This window comes from Mytilus californianus, unplaced genomic scaffold (genome assembly GCF_021869535.1).
Source record: "Mytilus californianus isolate M0D057914Y unplaced genomic scaffold, xbMytCali1.0.p SCAF_4, whole genome shotgun sequence".
NCBI lineage: Eukaryota > Metazoa > Mollusca > Bivalvia > Mytilida > Mytilidae > Mytilus > Mytilus californianus.
In genome coordinates, this window is record NW_026262690.1 from 56,421,976 (window position 1) to 56,442,926 (window position 20,951).

Sequence of the window (20,951 nt, forward strand, 5' to 3'; positions counted from 1 at the left end):
CAGGATAGTTTAAGAAAGTTGTTAAAATTTTAAAAACTTTAACCACAGAGTGAATGTAATGTTAACTGGCAGAAAAACTAAGTCCATTTAAAAGTAAAATTTGGAAAAAATGATTTTTTTTTTTCACAAAATTTACTTTTGAATATAATCTTATGATCATAAACAAGCTTCTTTCCAAGTTTGGTAGAAATCCAGGATAGTTTAAGAAAGTTATTAAAATTTCAAAAACTTTAACCACAGAGTGAATATTTGTGGACGCCGCCGACGACGACGCCGACGACGCCGACGCCGAAGCCGACGGAATGTAGGATCGCTATGTCTCGCTTTTTCAACAAAAGTCGAAGGCTCGACAAAAATCTAAATACATGGTTAGATTCAGCATATCAAAGAACCCCATATATTCAATTTTTGTTGAAATCAAACAAAGTTTAATTTTGGACCCCAATTTGGACCAACTTGAAAACTGGGCCAAAAATCAAAAATCTAAATACATGTTTAGATTCAGCATATCAAAGAACCTCATATATTCAATTTTTGCTAAAATCAAACAAAGTTTAATTTTGGACCCTTTGGACATTAATGTAGACCAATTTGAAAACTGGACCCAAAATTAAAAATCTAAATACACTGTTAGATTCGGCATAACAAATCAATAAATGTGATCAAAGATTTTACAAATCTAATGCGCCATACTGTGCAATTAAAGATTACTTCTTGAAATTTTTCAATATTTGAAATTTGAAAAAAAAATAATATTTGAATAATTCTTTTTAATTTCTGAAATCTGAAATGAGACAAAATTGGCCCCCCACAATTTCTTTTTATCCCCCCCCCCTTTTTCCCCCAAAAAAAATCTTTCCCTCAAGATATGGTCATAATCTCAATTCAAATTTCCAATGGAGTTGGCAACCATAATTACCCATTTAAATTTACCATAGTGCTAACTTAATCTATTTTATAATAGAATTAATAAAAATATAGTGTCAAATCTTTCATATGGATTTTTTTGTAAAAAAAAAAGATGAAAACATTTGCAGATATTTTTACTGGTCTTCCTTTATAAATATGCATTTCTTTAAACATAATTTAAAAGCAGTGTAAGGGAAGTAACCAAAACGTTGTATTTGGATTACCTCCCTTACACTGTTTTAGATAATCTTTATTGTTCATTAACCATTACTTTATACATAATTTAAAAGTAGTGTAAGGGAGATAATTTCAATGATGTATTTGATTTATCTCCCTTACACTGCTTTAAATTATGTTTTGTACTAAAGTATTTGTCCATTAACCAGGACAACCTTGTTTTTCCCCCTTTTTTGCCCCTAATTCCTAAACGGTTTGAGCCATAACCCCCCAAAGCAAATCCTAACCATCCCTTTGTGATATGGAAACTTGTAGTATTATTTCAGAGAGATCCATACACCGTTCCACAGTTATTGTCTGGAAACTAGAAAATGCTCATTTTTGGCCCCTTTTTGGCCCCTAATTCCTTAATTGTTGGTACCTTTCCCCCCCAAAATCAATCCCAACCTTCCTTTTGTGGTATTTAACCTTATGGTCAAATTTCAAAAAGATCCATTCACTTAAACTAAAGTTAGAGTGCGAAAACCAATATGTATTCGGACGACGACGCCGGACAACGACGACGACGACGCCAACGTCATACCAATATACGACCACAAAATTTTTTTGCTGTCGTATAAAAATGACCTTGACCTTTGACCTTGACCCTTTTTTCTTTTTTTTTTGACCAAGGACCTCAAATCAAAAGACCCTAGGTCTCTATCACTTATGGTATACCAATTACAATTACATTTTACTTATTTATGTAGTTATTTATATATGGAGTTTCCGGACCGCTTCGGTCAAAATTATTCTTAAGATCCTGAGGATATAACGAGCAAATTGGTGACATAAATTTGTCATAAATTTTTATGGTTGCGAAGGAGATGTGTACACAAGAAAAATAGTGTTTGGGGAGATAACTCTTACAATAAAAAGTGTTCGGTTAAACAGGGTCAGTTTCAAAGCCGCAATAACTGTTCGATATCATATGCAAACAAGAGTGCACACGCTGAAATGTCTCGCCTTCTTTACTAATCATTGATATTATGTTGATAGTCCTAAATATAAAGCTTTATTACAACTGTCACATAAACTTAACATTAACCAAGTAAACTAAACATTGACCAATGAACCATGAAAATGAGGTCAAGGTCAGATGAACCATGCTAGGCAGGCATGTACAGCTAACAATTCTTCCATACAACAAATATAGTTGACCTATTGCTTATAGTTTAAGAAAAACAGACCAAAACACAAAAACTTAACACTGAGCAATGAACCTTGAAAATGAGGTCAAGGTCAAATAAAACCTGCGTGAATGGCATATAGATCAAAAAATATTTCCATACACCAAATATAGTTGAACTTTTGCATATAGTATTAGAAAAAAAGACCAAAACTCAAAAACTTAACTTTGACCACTGAACCATGAAAAAGAGGTCAAGGCCAGATGACACCTGCCAGCTAGACATGTACACCTTACAATCATTCCATACACCAAATATGGTCCTATTGCATACAGTATAAGAAAAACAGACCAAAACACAAAAACTTAACTATAACCACTGAACCATGAAAATGAGGTCAAGGTCAGATGACACCTGCCAGTTGGACATGTACACCTAACAGTCCTTCCATACACTGAATTTACTAGACCTATTGCTTATAGTATCTGAGATATGGACTTGACCACCAAAACTTAACCTTGTTCACTGATCCATGAAATGAGGTCGAGGTCAAGTGAAAACTGTCTGAAGGGCATGAGGACCTTGCAAGGTACGCACATACCAAATATAGTTATCCTATTACTTATAATAAGAGAGAATTTAACATTACAAAAAATCTTAACTTTTTTTTCAAGTAGTCACTGAACCATGAAAATGAGGTCAAGGACTTTGGACATGTGACTGAAGGACACTTCGTAACATGAGGCATCCATATACAAAGTATGAAGCATCCAAACCTTCTAAAATATAAAGCTTTTAAGAAGTTAGCTAACGCCGCCACCGCCGCCGGATCACTATCCCTATGTCGAGCTTTCTGCGACAAAAGTCGCAGGCTCGACAAAAATCAAAGCAACATCTTGCGAAACAAAAAAGCACCGTCAGAAAAAAAGTAGCGGAAGAAGAAAAAAATAATAATAATCAGAAGAAAAGTGGAAAGACCTAATAATACCAAATGTTTCCGACACTTTTCATTATGCACTGCTCCTTGTACACCCATTAGGGCATGAGTACCTTGAAAAGTATGGAATGTCACAGACACCATCAGGACTGCTCTGAACTAATTATCAAACATAATTTAGTTGCTCTGAATTGGCTTTCAAGACAGCCACTTTTTTGCTTGAGTCGGACACCACAAATAATAAATGTTTAACATTAGCATATCAAAGCAGCTGAAAACAACATGTAATAATATTGAGTTTTCAAACAGAAAATGAAAAACAAATTATTGGGTAATCTTCTTGTATAAGTACTATTCAGCAATTTTTGCTTTTTCTCAAATATGGTGTTCCAAAATCACAATATTGCATATATCTTGTCATAAGGGAAAAATTTTGTAAAATTTTATGTTTTGAGGGTATGTCTGACCAGATCAAATAAATCAAACTTGAGGTACTATGTAAGACGGTGCTTGTATTATTTGTCTAACAGTGATTTAGTCTGTAATTCTGGAATAACAACCTGAACATTGTCAAACTCAAACAGTAGCTTGCTTTCATTGAACCAAAACAGCATGTAAATTTTTGTTAAAGATGTACCATACAAATTTGAGTTTTTGTGAGACATGTTTAGAACTTGGCAGACTTCCATAGAGACAAGGGTATACAATAACACATCCAGTGTTGACAGGCTTTGAAAAAGAAGATGTATCAACATTAAATTAACATAAAAAACTGCCAATTTTACATACAAACCATAGTGTTTGTGAACTTAAGAAATAAAATGCTCGCTGGGCGCAGCTTGATACGACCGCAGAGGTCGAACCCTGAACAGTTGGGGCAAGTATGGACACAACATTCAAGCTTGATACAGCTCTGAATTTGGATTGTGATTAAATATTTGACACAGCATAGGTTTCTGACACAGAAAGAATGTGGTCTAAGAACTTGAATTTTTTTAATTTACCTATTATGGTCCAATGTCCCAAATCAAAATACATGGTTAGATTCAGCATATCAAAGAACCCCATATATTCAATTTTTGTTGAAATCAAACAAAGTTTAATTTTGGACCCCAATTTGGACCAACTTGAAAACTGGGCCAAAAATAAAAAATCTAAATACATGTTTAGATTCAGCATATCAAAGAACCCCAAGAATTCAATTTATGTTAAAATCAAACAAAGTTTAATTTTGGACCCTTTGGACCTTAATGTAGACCAATTTGAAAACTAGACCCAAAATTAAAAAATCTAAATACACGGTTAGATTTGGAATATCAAAGAACCCCAATAATTCAATTTTTGATGAAATCAAACAAAGTTTAATTTTGGACCCTTTTGACATCAATATGAACCAATTTGATAGCGGGGCCCACAAATAAAAAATCTAAATACATGGTTAGATTCAGGATATCAAAGAACCCCATATATTCAATTTTTGTTGAAATCAAACAAAGTTTAATTTTGGACCCCAATTTGGACCAACTTCAAAACTGGGCCAAAAATCTAAAATCAAAATACATGTTTAGATTCAGCATATCAAAGAACCCCATATATTCAATTTTTGTTGAAATCAAACAAAGTTTAATTTTGGACCCCAACTTGGACCAACTTGAAAACTGGGCCCATAATCAAAAATCTAAACACATGTTTAGATTCAGCATATCAAAGAACCCCAAGAATTCAATTTTTGTTAAAATCAAACTAAGTTTAATTTTGGACCCTTTGGACCTTAATGTAGACCAATTTAAAAAACGGGACCCAAAATTAAAAATCTAAATAGACGGTTAGATTTGGCATATCAAAGAACCCCAATAATTCAATTTTTGATGAAATCAAACGAAGTTTAATTTTGGACCCTTTTGACCTCAATATGAACCAATTTGATAGCGGGGTCCACAAATAAAAAATCTAAATACATGGTTAGATTCAGCATATCAAAGAACCCCATATATTCAATTTTTGTTGAAATCAAACAAAGTTTAATTTTGGACCCCAATTTGGACCAACTTGAAAACTGGGCCAAAAATAAAAAATCTAAATACATGTTTAGATTCAGCATATCAAAGAACCCAAAGAATTCAATTTTTGTTAAAATCAAACAAAGTTTAATTTTGGACCCTTTGGACCTTAATGTAGACCAATTTGAAAACTAGACCCAAAATTAAAAAATCTAAATACACGGTTAGATTCGGCATAACAAATAAATAAATGTGGTCAAAGATTTTACAAATCTAATGCGCCATACTGTGCAATTAAAGATTACTTCTTGAAATTTTTCAATATTTGAAATTTGAAAAAAAAAAAATCTTTGAAGAATAATTCTTTTTAATTTCTGAAATCTGAAATGAGAAAAAATTGACCCCCCACAATTTCTTTTTACCCCCCCCCCCCCCCCTTTTTATCCCCCAAAAAATTCTTTCCCTCAAGATATGGTCATAATCTCAATTCAAATTTCCAATGGAGTTTGCAACCATAATTACCCATTTAAATTTACCATAGTGCTAACTTAATCTATTTTATAATAGAATTTAAAATATAGTGTCAAATCTTTCATATGGATATTTTTGTAAAAAAAAAGGATGCAACATTTGCAGATATTTTTAATGGTCTTCCTTTATAAATATGCATTTCTTTAAACATAATTTAAAAGCAGTGTAAGGGAAGTAACCAAAACGTTGTATTTGGATTACCTCCCTTACACTGTTTTAAATTATCTTAATTGTTCATTAACCATTACTTTATACATAATTTAAAAGCAGTGTAAGGGAGATAATTTCAATGATGTATTTGATTTATCTCCCTTACACTGCTTTAAATTATGTTTTGTACTAAAGTATTTGTCCATTAACCAGGACAACCTTGTTTTTCCCCCTTTTTTGCCCCTAATTCCTAAACGGTTTGAGCCATAACCCCCCAAAGCAAATCCTAACCATCCCTTTGTGGTATGGAAACTTGTAGTATAATTTCAGAGAGATCCATACACCGTTCCACAGTTATTGTCTGGAAACTAGAAAATGCTTATTTTTGGCCCCTAATTCCTTAACTGTTGGTACCATAACCCCTGTAGTTTCTGTTCACAATTTTTATTTAAGATTCAGGTCTATTTATAGCTTAAAATATTGTATAAACACCTGTCTTTTGTTGAATGTCAATCAGTTTTTGAGAATAACAGTGGTCATTACCATATCAATCTACCCGCTCTATTTCCCACAGCAAAACTAAAATGTCACATTTTACTGTTGTAGAAAATGTCAAACACTGCTTTCAAATTCAGTCTTTAATGATAATAACAAAACAGTATATATCTACTATACAACAACAACAAATAAAGTAATAGTAAATTTTTTGTTTTTAAAACTATAAAAGAAAAGCAAAAGATGAAAATCATATATCAGTCTAAAATCCCTGATCTTTACCCGATATACTTGAAAAACATATGAAATTGACTAATAGAATTTGTTACATATTCCAAATGGCTGTCCCCATAACTGCACAGTTCAATAATGTATATCTAAAACCTTATACCTCTAATAAAGCTTGGGTAACTTAACAATTATTTCATAAATTATATCTTCAATGCCAAAATATTTTATAAGCTAAAAAAAAATGTAATACAATAATACAAACTTGGTCCAGCAACCGCATATTTCTTTTTAAACTCGTATATCAACTTAATCAGATGTAAAAACATCTCAGAAATTGAAATTTAGGCCAAAATCACAGCATTTGTAATATTAGTCTAAAATCGTTGTTTGATGCATCACAATACCTCAGTATATATTTGAAGGTAAAAAGTATTTGAAAAATAAAATGTAAAATTTAAATATAGTCAGTGATGCTTGACATTAATGTGAAACATGCTCCTGTTGATCAAACAAAAGTTTTATGATTGTAGGTCAAATTTAATCTGAGAATTTAACTAAACCTATAAAAAAAGTGAAAAATTTAGGTAAGATTGACCTACTTTTGGGGATAGGCTTGTTCTCCATAGATACATCCTTAAACCAAAGTTATAAGATTACAGATCTATTACAATTTGAGAACAAATCTCAAGAAATACTGTTTACCAAGTTATTTAGGCAGCTGTAAAATTTGATTGTTTGGATGGTAGAAAGTATAGGATTTTTTTTGCATAACTGAAATGAAAGTGTTTTTATTTTAATTACATCTACACCTTGCAGAGGAATTTATTAAACTTGTTAATGTGCATTGTTAACAAGCATATAATGTTTTTTTTCCCTTCAAATTATTACTTTATTATAATACTTAAAAGTCATACATTTGACCATGAGGTTTGGTTTCCTGATCACTAAACAATAACAGTGTAATAAATATCATGTCAACTATTCTAAAAAACATAGAAAACAATATAGGTGTATATATATAAAACAACAATATCACAGATATCAAAATAATAATCTTCATTGTAGTACAATGATTCCATGATTGGTTCAATTCAATATATGATGCAATTTGAAGGATTGGTTTTTTATCAAACCAGTCTGTATCTAATTGTTGGTGGCAGATGGTTTATAATTCACAAATTGCATTGTAACATAATATAACATACCACAAAACAAGATGTTATCTTAAAAATTTTCATTTTTGAAAAATAATTTTATCTTCATAACATAGCATTTTTATATGACCTGTTATACCAACTGAAACAAGTGTCAGCATTTATTTATGCATGTAAAGATTTTGCTATACTTATTTATTTGTTTAAACTTGACCAAAACAATACACCTGTGCACTTTATTCAATATAAATTATATCCCCAAAGTATATTAGTTTGGAACATGATGTCCTAGGGTATTCTTTCTGACGTTTGTGGTGAGAAGAAATTATTGATGATCTGATAAACAGATGATATCAAAATAATTATCTTTTTATCACATAATTTTACACCAACAGTATTTGTCACCTTTTTACCTTTATTTGAATATTTAGGTCTAGATATTTTTTCTAACATTATTCATATAATAGCCACATGTCAATTACATGTAATTTTAAACAAAAGATTTCAAATGGTCTTTTCAAAATTCAGATCAGAAAATCTAATTCTTTAGATTAGGTTTTTGAATAGTTTTATTAGTAAAACACAACTACTCTTTAGCTTAGAATATTTATATTCAGTAAACTTGTAATACGTAAAATGGACAACAGATCTTGACAAAACATTTACAATAAAACTATAGTACAATAGACCACACCAACCATCAACAACTAACTCCTCCAAAAACAAATAACATACAAACAAAGATAAAACAATAACTAATGTTACACATATATCCTTTTTTAAGGCATTTTTAAAAATGCTATTCAAACACAAAGTGAGACAGATAAATGCCATTTACTGGTGAACTAATGTTTATTCTAATGCAAAATCATATGTCTCCCTGATTCCTCCTGTCCAAGTTACATAAACAGAAAGTTAACTCTAAAAATAGTTGATCTACAAAAAAAATATGAAATGAACAAGTAAACATATATTGAAGAGATTCTGTCAGGATTTATTCTTTTCAAATGGAAAACTACATGAGATTTGCTATTGGGAATCTATGAAATCAGTCTCAAGTCAATTTGATCAAAATAATAAAATAAGAGGTGCAGAAGTACACACTGTATGAAGTCATTCTCTCAACTTTTATCCATTACTTTTAATTTGTCAACTTTACTGTGAGACATTTTTCATTGGCAAACTTGTGTGAAATGACAGACACATCAATGAAAAGTACACAAACTATTTGTCTCTTCACATATAACTTGGGGACATATAACAAAATGGTTTAGAATAGATACATCTCTTTAGTGTGACTGTGTCAAAGCAAAAATTTTGCTAGCAGAATTTAGCTAGGAATGATAAACTCTGATGATTTCTGTAATGTCTTTTCTACAGATAGGACAGGCATCTTTTCTGTTAAGTAACATCTTTGTACACTCATAACAAGCTACTAAATGATGACATGGACATATAACACTGTTTCTTGTTCTCTCCATACATATAGCACATTCTTCTGTAAACACAAAATTAATAGGATTAAGTTGGTTCTCATTATATAGCTAACTAAGCAGGTGTCAAATTGTTGACATGCTCTAGCTGGTATTTACCCCCAAAAGTAAAAATATATAATATCTGTACAAAAACAGCCCAATATACAATGATTCACTTTTGGTTACTTTTTGGGTTCAAAGCTTCCACAGTACTATAATGTAGATAACATGTTTAAACCTTTCAATAAAAAAGTCAGTCAGAGCCATTCAAGAACCACAGTAAAATTTAACACAAAAAGTGATGCCCCCGCACTCCACTCTGAAGTAACTGTATTATAACAAAGTCAATGTAGGACTTTCTTTAAAATATTATTGTGTCTGGAGTTATCCGAAAACGCTATGCACCTCTTATGCAAGTATATACTCCAAAAATGACAAAGTTCAACTATCTCCTAAAAGAGCAAATATTAATAAAAATCAAAACTCTGACCACATGCACACCTTCAATATATGTACAAACAGCCAGCAAAGTGAAAACTTCCTAGCATTCAAACTGTAGGAGGAGTTATCTGGAAACACTATGCACCTATTATGCAAGTAAATACTCAAAAAATGACAAAGTTCAACTATTTCCCAAAAGAACAAATATTAACAAGAGTGCACACGCTAAAATGTCTGGCCTGTTTTACTGACCATTGATTTTATGTTGAAAGTCTTAAAGATAAAGGTTTTACTACAATTATCACATAAACTTAACATTTTAAAAGATCCATGACAATGAGGTCAAGGTCAGATAAAACTGTCACACAGACATGTATACCTTACAATTATTCCATACACCAAATACAGTTGACCCATTGCTTATGGTATTGAAAAACAGACCAAAACACAAAAAACTTAATGTAAACCAATGAACTATAGAAATGAGGTCAAGGTCAGATGATACTGGCTAGACAGACATGTACACCTTACAATAATTCCATACACCAATAATAGTTGACGTATTGCTATTAGTATTTGAAAAACAGACCAAAACACAAAAACTTAACATTGACCAATGAACCATGAAAATGAGGTCAAGGTCAGATGAAACTGGCTAGACAGACATGTACACCTTACAATAATTCCATAAACCAAATATAGTTGACCTATTGCTTATAGTACTTGAAAAACACACCAAAAAACAAAAACTTAACATTGACCAATGAAACATTAAAATGAGGTCAAGGACAGATGTCACCAGCTAGACAGACATGTACACCTTACACCAAATATAGTTAACCTATTGCTTACAGTACTTGAAAACCAGACCAAAACACAAAAAAATAACAATGACTAATGAACCATGAAAATGAGGTCAAGGTCAGATGAAACCTGCCAGTCTGACATGTACACCTTACAATCATTCCATACACCATATATATTTGACCTGCTGCTTGTAGTATCTAAGAAATGGACCTAATCACATAACTTTAGCCTTGATCACTGATCCATGAATTGAGATCGAGGTCAGGTTAACCCTGTCTGACAGACATGTAGACGTTGCAAGGAACCCATTTACCAAATATAGTTATCCTATTACTCACAATAAGTGAGAAATTCACATGACAAAAAAAAACTGTAATTTTTTTTCAAGCAGTCACTGAACCATGAAAATGAGGTCAAGGACAATGGGCATATGACAGACGGTAACTTCGTAACATAAGGTATCTGCATACAAAGTATGAAGCATCCAGGTCTTCTACCTTCTGAAATATAAAGCTTTATACAAATAGTTTATGAAGCCGCCACCACTGCTGCCCCCAGATAGTAATACCTATGCATTGCATACTTTGACTTTCGTCGCATGCGAGACAATAAAAAACAAAAACCCTGACCACATGCACACCTTCAATACATGTACCAACAGCCAGTAAAGTGAAAACTTCCTAGCATTCAAACTGTAGGAGGAGTTATCTGGAATAACTATATACTCATAATGGGACGGACAGACGGGCGGACAGGCGTAATACAATATGCCCCCCAACTTTCACTTGCGTGGGCATAATAAAAATATTAGTATCTAAATAACCATAAAGTAAAGTAAATTTTTGGTAGAATCTAATTCTGAAATTCCAAGCAGTAAAAATAAAAACATGTCTAAACATATTTTTTTGTTAAATAAAATTATGAAAAAATATTTTTTACTGTATAATATCATTATTAGTTTACCTTTTTTAGTTTCTTTGACAGTGACAACACTGCCCCCATGACCTCCTGGTTCTAGGGTCAAACTTGGAATGGTTTTCTCATATAGACATCCCATACCAGATGAGTTCAATATTCTTTCTAAACAAGCTAAAAAAGGAATAATTTTTCATTCTTTATTCAATGTTTTCATTTAACTATTTTCCTTTACTGATTTGGTGTTACCCTATAGCATATCTTTTACAGATTTGAAATTTTGCAGTATTGGTTTATAAAGGAATCAAACAATTTTGGTGTTTTTTCCAGCTCCGAATTTCCAAATAATAATTTTCCCAGCTGTTGAAATGTCTGTAGATTACAAGAAAGATATCAAAAAGGATGTAATAGTTATAAAAACAAAAGCAAATTAAGAAATAATTCATGCAGGATTGAATTTATATTGATTTTACCATGGGTTGGTCCTTTACACCAAATTTTTTACCATAAGCTATAGTGAGGGGTAAAATATGTGCATAATGGGCCAATCCGTGGTAAAATCGATATAAATATCAATTCAAGTCCTTATGATTTATTTCTATTCTAAAAAGACAAAGACAGCTACACTTTTGTATTAAAGATCTCTAGGTCAAGGCAAAATTTACTGTTCCCTAAATTGAACTTACTATACCAGTAAGTAAGAATGTAAATGAGGAAGAAAACAGAATTAGTGCCATGCCTAAACAATTTATAGTTACAGATGTTTAGATCAAAGTTTAAATATTATAAAAATGTAATTATTGTAGGTTTTTTCCTTTGGAAAAGAAGAAATTTGTAAAACTGTATTTTAAATCTGAGGCTCAATAATATCAGGACAACAAATACCTAAAATCTGTGTATCCTTTGTCATTATAGACCTACCAAGCATACAATAAAGAAACAAATTGTTTAGCATGTGCATAAAATTTAACAGAATTAGTTTTGGTGATTTGGTTTAAATGCTAAAATAGTTTTTCAAATTACTTTGTTATTGTTTTCTTGTTTTTTGAGAAACAGGCTTGAATGAAATGATATGATGCTTATTAGTATATAATATGTGATCATATACCTTTCTTTCTTTCCTCTCTCTGCTGTTCAGATAAAATCAAAGGTTGTGTACCAGATCTGAAGAATAGTACTTTCCCCATCTTTTCCAACATTTCTCTCACTATAAACAAAATAAACCATGAAACAGCAAAAAACTTTAAATTCTGCAAAATACCTTTACTATATACTGTAAACTCAGAAATTATTGTGAGATTTTTATTAATGTGAATAATGCAATTACTTGAGTATTGCAATAATAAAAATTTGCATTCTGATATCAAATACATATATCTGTATGTAGCTTTTCCTAAAATCGCAATAATTAAACTCGCATTTTAGTTAATTCTTCAAAAATAGCAATAACAAATGCACGCAACCATTTCTGAATTAATTTTATTTATCATTCTCTATTTGAAATGCATAATTTTGAACATAATGTATCCCTTATAAAAATAATGTTCATCAGTTTTAACAGGTTCTTCAAGCAAACTGTAGGCAGTACTTAACAAATTGAAAAATTTTGATATACAATTTTGGATGGTATTCTTTTCAGAATGTTCATTTTGTTCTAATCTAAATCTAAAATATCAACTATTAATCTAGCATGCTAAGGAACTTAGAAAAATCTAAGTATAATAAAGCAAATGATTTATTCAAAAGACAAATCTAGTACATAAAGTAATACTTAAAATGAATTTCAGTGTGATCACTGATGTGTAGCGCACATTATAAAATAACTGAAAACTACTATACAAACAATTTCTCAACAAATGAATTTTTAATCTGATACCTTTGGTAACATTCCTTTGAGAGGTATGTTGACATGGAGTAAGTTCTACTTCTGGTATAGTAAAAACTGGATACAGGAACCTTAATCCGATACATCTCTGTAAAAAACATCATTTTAGAAGAAGGATATAAAGAGTGAATGTCACATTTTCTAACAACATATATATCACACAATTATTTAATTTTTTAGTGAAATAAAAATTTGTGAAATTTTCTTCTAGATTACATTTTAATTGAATTACATGAATCTTTTTTGCAGAAAGAATTGTCAAGTTGCTTGCATTTAGTGTCCAGAAAATTTCCTCAATATCCAGCTGGCCTACAGAATTTTTTACAGTGCTCTAGCCTAGTTCCTTTATGATTTTCATCAGTTTCAACAGGTTCTAATCAACCAAATTGTGGGCTTTGGGCATATTGGGTTGACCAATTGAAGAAAAAAAAACTGTTGGTATTGCTAACATTGCAGGCAGATATAAATTTATATCATAAAATCGTAGTCTGTAAATCTAATTCTTAAGAAATGAGAAGCAAGTTTCTCTTTTTAAAAATGGATTTTATCTTTTTATAGCAGATACTACCGGTATATCCTAAACATGAAGTCGTTATATTTTATATATTAAAGTCCTTATTAATCATATACTAGTTAAAAGAAGTTTAGATTACTAAATGTTATTATATTTGATCATTTTGTACTGGACGACACTTCAGCAAATTACATAAATACTTTATCTAAATTCTTCAGTCATATTTAATATCTTTTTTATATTTTCCCAAATATCACATTATCTTCTCAAATCCTCATCTTCTAATTTGAATGATCTCTTTCACCGTCTGACTGCTATCTCACAGGAGTCAACTATTTAAAACATATGTTGGCATAGGGGACATGTTTTTGTACAAACAATATTTTTTTTATCTAAAACATTTCACTTCCATTGTTAAATATTTTGGATATAGAATAGGACAATGTACAAATTTCTACAACCATTACATTATTTACGGAAATGTATTGTCTGAATTTTTCAATAACCAGTTTAATTCAGATGCCAGGTTGGAATCAAAAGCTGATGTGAGTTCGATCATTTCTGAACTGGTCACAGCCTTTGGAAGAAAAATGCAAACCAATCACACAATTTTTCTAAGGAACTGTCAAGTTGGAAAATCCATCCCATCAGATTTTTGGTGGATCAAAGTTGATCATCAATAATCAAAAGGAAAATAATTCCACTACGTTTTATTTCAAAAGTTTATTTTTATACAGTATAAAATCAGAATGACATCAAAACAAATATATGATGTCTTTACACTAAATACATTGGATGTTGGATGTGTACTGATCGATATTTTAGTCTTAGATACATGATTTTTTTTTATTGGTTGTTATTAGCTTTGAACTTGCTGTCAGTACCTGCAAGTTCTCTCAGATCTGTACTCTGTGTCTTTTTTGTTGTTAGGGATGTATAAATACCCTGCTACGTCCAGTCTGTGTTATTGTTAGATATTTTTCTGCTTTGTATCAATCTGATGAGTTAACCCCTTTTCAACTGATTTTTATAGTTTGTTCTCATGTTGTGCTGTAACACCACTGTCCAAGGATAGGTAGAGGGTTGAGCGCTCAGAAACATGTTTAACCCTGCCACATTTGTTATGTGCCTGTCCCAAGTCAGGAGTCTGTAGTTCAGTGGTTGTCATTGGTTCATGTCTGTCATATTTTTTTTTCATAAATTGTTTTGTTGTAAATTCGGCCATTAGTTTTCTCAATTAAATTGTTTAATTTTTTTCATGTCAGGGCCTTTTATAGTCAACAAATTGAACAATACAGTGTGTGTTTTTCTCATAGTTGAAGTCCATACGGTTGTCTATAATTGCCTACATCTACTTCATTTGAACTTTGGTATATAGTTGTCTCATTGGCAATCACACCACATGTCCTTATTTATATATATAGATCGACAAATATTTTGTTCAATATATTTCAATACCTCTTTGCCTTGAACTTTACAGAAAACATCATCAACTTTGAGTCTCAGTGAATTTGTACATATTATTGCCTCTGGTTTGCAGGAGTAAGTTATTCCTGAAAAAAAGAAATGAATGTCAAATAAACATAGTTCATTAATCAACAGTATCTTAGCTCATTGGCTGTCAGAACAGATCTGACCAAACTGACTCATGTGATTAAAACAATACAAATGAATTCTGTATTTGCCTTTGGAAGCTTAGAAATACAGAAATATATGGTTCCCAACAAACAAATAATATTTCATTTTGTTGGCTGAATATAACATTGAACTGTAAAAGCTTCTTAGAAATAAATCGAAAATTAGGAAATGACTATACTATATTTTCAGCGTTGACCATTACAACATGAAGATTAAGAATCTTACACAGAATACTAGCCAGAACAAATTTCATTAGTAGTATTTATTTAAGAACCTTCATTAATTATGATTATAATTGTTCTCTTTTTTAAGATTCTACTGTGTGACTGTCAATAAACAGATTTTATCGTATTTATGAAAATATATACTCTGTAAACCCTTTTAATGTACAAGTATTTTGAGCTTGTCTTCAATATCAGTGAATATTTGTTGACATGATTTTATAAACTAAAAGACTATAAAGTTGTGTCTTTTTGGTCTTCTGTTTTAGTCATATAATCTGATAATTGAATAAAGTTGTGTCTTTTGGGGTTTTAACTTTCAATGTGTAATTTTAACTGTGTTATTTGCTTTTCTACAGTTATTTGGACAAGGTTGAATACTAATAAATAAGTTTAACTGTCCAAAAGTCAAGAACCTTTGAGTAATTTTTTTTCTACCTATATTTTTAATTCTGTGTTAATGTGTCTAAGGATGTCTCTGTTGAATTTATTCACAACCTTTTAAACTGTATAGTATCCCTTATATTTTACCTTTTTATAAAACTTGCTTTGGTTTTACATTGATGTTTACTGCACATCTCCTTTAATCATATCATAATAAAATAGAAAAAAAAACTGAATAGTAACATACTTTCCATTAATTCATTTTTGATGCCTAAATCTTCTATAACACATTCAAATATAAAATCTGCATCATTTACTGTTTCTTCTAATCTACTCATACACAACACTGGTCCCTTTAAAAAAGAAACAATGCCTTATTGCAAATTCACTCTTTGTTGTCAAGTCCCAAATTTTGAGTGTTTTTTTTAATTGGTTGTAATAAAATTATTCAGGTAAATTCTAAATTTCTATACCAAGAATCCCAAGTTTGTTGAGAAATTCAAATATACTGTATTTATAATACAATGTGTATGAAATTCTTAATAAAATGATTAGTATACGATTGCCTATACATCTAGAGACAATAAATCTAGTTGATCACCAACAAATATCTGCATTTAGTGTGTTTCAAAAGACAAGTCATAATTTAAAGTTATAAGTGAAGGTGTTCTTAAGATTCATGCAATTTCTTCTTATAATAATTCCAATTATTCAAATCATGAAGTTAAAAATCTCATCGAACTATTTGCGCTTATTAACGAAGTAGTGTTATTTCTTCAGCAATTCAGAATCATCATATTTATCTCTTACAGATCTGTAGATTTAAGAAACTTTTTTCATTGGATTGTTTGTAGACTGAAAATTATAGAACCAAGTTCTGGTCAAAGCAACACAAAATGAAAGTAAAAGAAACAACATCAAATGAAGAGTTTTTCTTTAAATCCCACAATTTCTACATCATTCAAAAATGATTTACAAAATTACTTGTTGGAACATTAAGAAGCTGTGTAATTTTATATGTATAATAATTTTCACACACTTACTCAAACTTAAGATATTGTTGAGGTAATTTGAATGATGCTAATACTATATGAATTTGTAATTTTTACCTGTTTTGAAAATTGTATATTTCATTCCAATTTTTTATTTCATTTTTTCATATATGTGTGTTTGTTTGATATTTTGTAATTGTTTGATATATTTCATTGTATTTCATGAGGGCCTCAGGGAAGATTAGTTTTATAGCTAACTGTGTAACCCTCTTTAAATAAAGAATTATTATTATTATTATTATCATATTTTAATTCAATTTCTTACAATATAATTATTTGTTAGAAGTAGTCCCTCATTCCTTAGTTCTTCTTTGTCATTCTCTATTCTACCGTAGACACTGTTCAGGGCTCCAATGTTCACATCATGTATCTTTACTCTGTGTCCATAGTAAGCCATTTCACCTGGAATGATATAATATTTAGATCAGATTTTATTATGCACAATTCAATTTATTATAAAAGAGGGGGGTAATGGGGGGTTCTCATCACGGTTCACGAGATGTTAAATTTGCTGATCACAGTTCACAGGAAACAAATTTTCCTGATCACAGTTCACAACTAATTTGATAATCATTAAGCATTTGTTCACTCATTTACTGGAAAGTTTTAGTACATTTGCTATATTTGAAAATCAGTTTGGATATCGCCATACTTGAGTAAATTAAAACTATAACACAAGTCTTTGATGAAAAAGCTTAGAAGCAGCCAGTTGGGAAAGAACATTCCTATGAAAGTGTTAAGATTTTCAGGAAACATTCGCCATTCGTCAATTTTGTGGTCTGTCTTTTAATCTACAAAAGTGGAGTGTACTCCGAGTACATTTGGCATCTTTGAACTTGTGTACTAACTCTGAAACTTGCCAATTGGATATTGTTTTTCTTTCAACAATTGATTTCAATTTGACTATGCTCAAGTCTCATTATTTAAGTCTATTACTTTATTTTAGTATTTACTATCAAGGTGCGATATACTATCCACATACATATACCTTGAAAAATCTTTGATTATTTTTGATTATTTTTCAAGATAAAGCAATGGACACCAACACAACTCCCGGAGACCAAGCAAATACACAGTAATAACTTGTGTTCAGTATACAAGCATTTCATAGTGCAGTGTTTTTATAACCGTTGAAATTCATATAGATATAACAAAAGCTTCAAGGTACAAGCAGGCCTACCAAAAACTGATGGAAAGACAGTACTTTGAATTTTATTAGCAATGTTTAAAAGTAGACAAAAAAAAACAACATGAAAAATATAACTAGAAATTGAATAATAAGGTCCCTACCGAAAAGTTTGGTTTCATTTGGGGTCTCCGGATGAAACCATAAGTATTAAATAAATTATCAGCAAGATTTTTCGGTGAAACTTGGAACTCAGATAAGCGTCTCGACTCAAATAGTTGTCCAATTTTCGATTCAGCTTCCACTGATGTCAGGTAACATCTCAATTCATGGTCAGAATAAACTTTATTATCAAATCGACATCCTTTCCAAATTCTATTGCGTCTGTGTATAGCAACTTCACAAAATAATCGGTATTTCTAATATCAATTGCTTTCCATTATGGAATAATGACAGGAAATTTCTTTATTCATATTACTGAGGGTAGTAATGCCCTTTACCATCATGCGTCAAACGGTCATTTTTGGCTACCGTTAGTGTCAAATTGATAAAAATTTTACCGTGATTTGTCAAAATATCCTTATCGTGATTTGTCAGAGCTCTCAAATAACTATCGTTACCGTTATTTTTGGAAAAAAATTACGTGATTTGTCCAAATCATTCGATTTTTTTATCGTCTAGAAGAAAGTGCACATTTTATCGTCATGCACCAAAAATTACTGTTAACGTCATTTGGCAAGAATTTTTACCGTTATTCGTCATAAAGGTACCCCATTACCACCCTCATTACTTTGATGACACAGCAAGTCAATAATACAGCTCTGAATCCACCAAGAAATCATATCAGCTGACTTATAGATTCGAAAATTATTCCGAGTCTCAGCAAGCGATTTTTTACGGGTCACCAGATGGATAGTAAACCCGGCAAATAGTAACAAACCCCTATATATACACGTAGTGAATGTCAACACACAATGATATTTCAATTTTAGACGTTACCGGTTTTATATATATATATGAGGATTTGAATGGGTTCTTCAAATATTCATTATTAATTTGTATTATCCATAATTTGATTTTCCGTTCTTTTATATTTTAGCACTGTCTTAAAACTCTATTCTTTAAAGTTTAAATTAATTTATGATCATTTTTGTGTATTTTGTAAACCTCACCAAGTCCCTCATATAGGCTACTAGAAATTTTTCTTGCACAAAATTGATAATTTTGCTTGCGGTAGGATATAGACAGGTAGAAATTTGTTAGCTTTTATTGTGTCGATTTCTTTGACTCCGATATATTCAGATTACTAAAAACTACCGCAAAGGGGTAGTGATTTCCAATTAGGGGATGGAGATGTTTCCATAAGTCTTGAACTCTCAAAGGGTATTAACGTTAAGTATGGTGTCTTTTGCTTTTTTTGAAAATTGTTTAAAAGAATATAGAGAAAAGTTGTTTTTATTTTTTTTATTATTATTTTTAAAGAGGCTTATGTCTCGATTGCCGCAACGTAAACTACGCCAATGCTTAGTCACACTTCAACGTATAGCCCTTTCATAAATTAGATAGAAACAAGCTGGGAGTCAAAAATAGGTCCCAATCATCCATTTTAATTTGCAACATAGTCAGACTCGTACTCTGAAACCTGATCAAACTGCCAGGAACCAGCTTCGCGCTACTTAACTTTAGCGACTGGTTTCCGTACATTGTTTCAAATAGTACCAGTCATTTATAAAAAGAGGTTAAGAACGACAACTCTTAAGATAAAGTAGGGTGGTTTTTATTTTGATACCACAAAATTGTTCACGAAAAACGACGATTTAACACCTCCATCACGGAGAACGTATATAAAATTTAATTGAAAATGAGTCACGAAAAATGCACTTATCACGAGTCACGGATAATAAATCAATGCAAAACCGAATCACGGCAAGCAAAATACCTTGATCACGAAGGACGAAAATAACCCATCAGCCCCCTCATAAAAGGCCATTAATCTTTTTTTTTTCAGAACCAACAATACATAACATCTTTCTATTTTCATTTTTTTTTACAAATTGATTATCTATATAAAAATAAATCATATTTTGTCTGCATCGCTAGACATTACTAATTTTCCGATAAAATGTTGATGTCACAATAGGAAATGTTTGACGCCACAAAGTAAAAGTAATAGTTATATAATGTCAATGACAATAGTTCAAGTGTCCAGATTCCTAAATACGACAAGGGATATTGAGTTTAATTTTTCAAAGAAATAATCACACTCTGTAATTTTCCTAATTACTACATTCGTAATATAAAATACAGGAACGTCATATAACTTGCATTTAACAGGCCTGTGAATTAATACAAACGCTGTCAGTGAAAGTTTATGGCCATAAATTAATCGGGCATAAATAAGAAACCATTTGTGTTTAAATAGATTATTGAAAACATGTATCTCAATTTATGTCTTATAAATCTACCTGCAATCTTTATGCCAAGTAATCCGGCACCTATTATTGCTATTTTCACCATTTTTTTGTTTTGATATGTGACCTATGGAGTGACAGAATTGTTTATTATGTATCTGTGTATCGTTTGTTTACTTCTCTGACCACCATTTTTGATTTATTACCTCCCTTAATAGGGAGAAATACTTGAAATTGTTTGTCCTTTTTGGACATCTTTTATCGAATTGAAATCAAAATAATTGATAAATATTTACTTGTAGTATTATTTTTTAAATTCATTGATATAG

General features: G+C 30.9%; 1 protein-coding gene across 1 annotated transcript; it reads right to left on the reverse strand.

The window, feature by feature from the left end:
• Positions 1 to 6,496: 6,496 nt before the first annotated feature.
• Positions 6,497 to 20,813, reverse strand: LOC127698496 (probable 3-hydroxybutyryl-CoA dehydrogenase). The gene is made up of 8 exons (XM_052202001.1): positions 20,677 to 20,813; positions 17,351 to 17,487; positions 16,281 to 16,386; positions 15,249 to 15,343; positions 13,268 to 13,364; positions 12,500 to 12,598; positions 11,440 to 11,565; positions 6,497 to 9,251 (listed from the first exon to the last, which is right to left on the reverse strand). The coding sequence occupies exons 1-8, from the start codon at positions 20,726 to 20,728 to the stop codon at positions 9,088 to 9,090; spliced, it is 876 nt and encodes a 291-aa protein (XP_052057961.1). The 5' UTR covers positions 20,729 to 20,813; the 3' UTR covers positions 6,497 to 9,087.
• Positions 20,814 to 20,951: the final 138 nt, after the last annotated feature.

What these genes read in the sequence shown, in the direction of transcription:
- LOC127698496 (XM_052202001.1), bottom strand. Translation starts at nt 20,728, where the DNA reads ATGGTGAAAATAGCAATAATAGGTGCCGGATTACTTGGCATAAAGATT. An exon ending in CAAAAATGAATTAATGGAAA is followed by an intron (nt 15,344 to 16,280) that starts GTATGTTACTAT and finishes TCTTTTTTTCAG; the next exon opens with GAATAACTTACTCCTGCAAA. An exon ending in GTAAAGTTCAAGGCAAAGAG is followed by an intron (nt 13,365 to 15,248) that starts GTATTGAAATAT and finishes TGTTTTTTACAG; the next exon opens with AGATGTATCGGATTAAGGTT.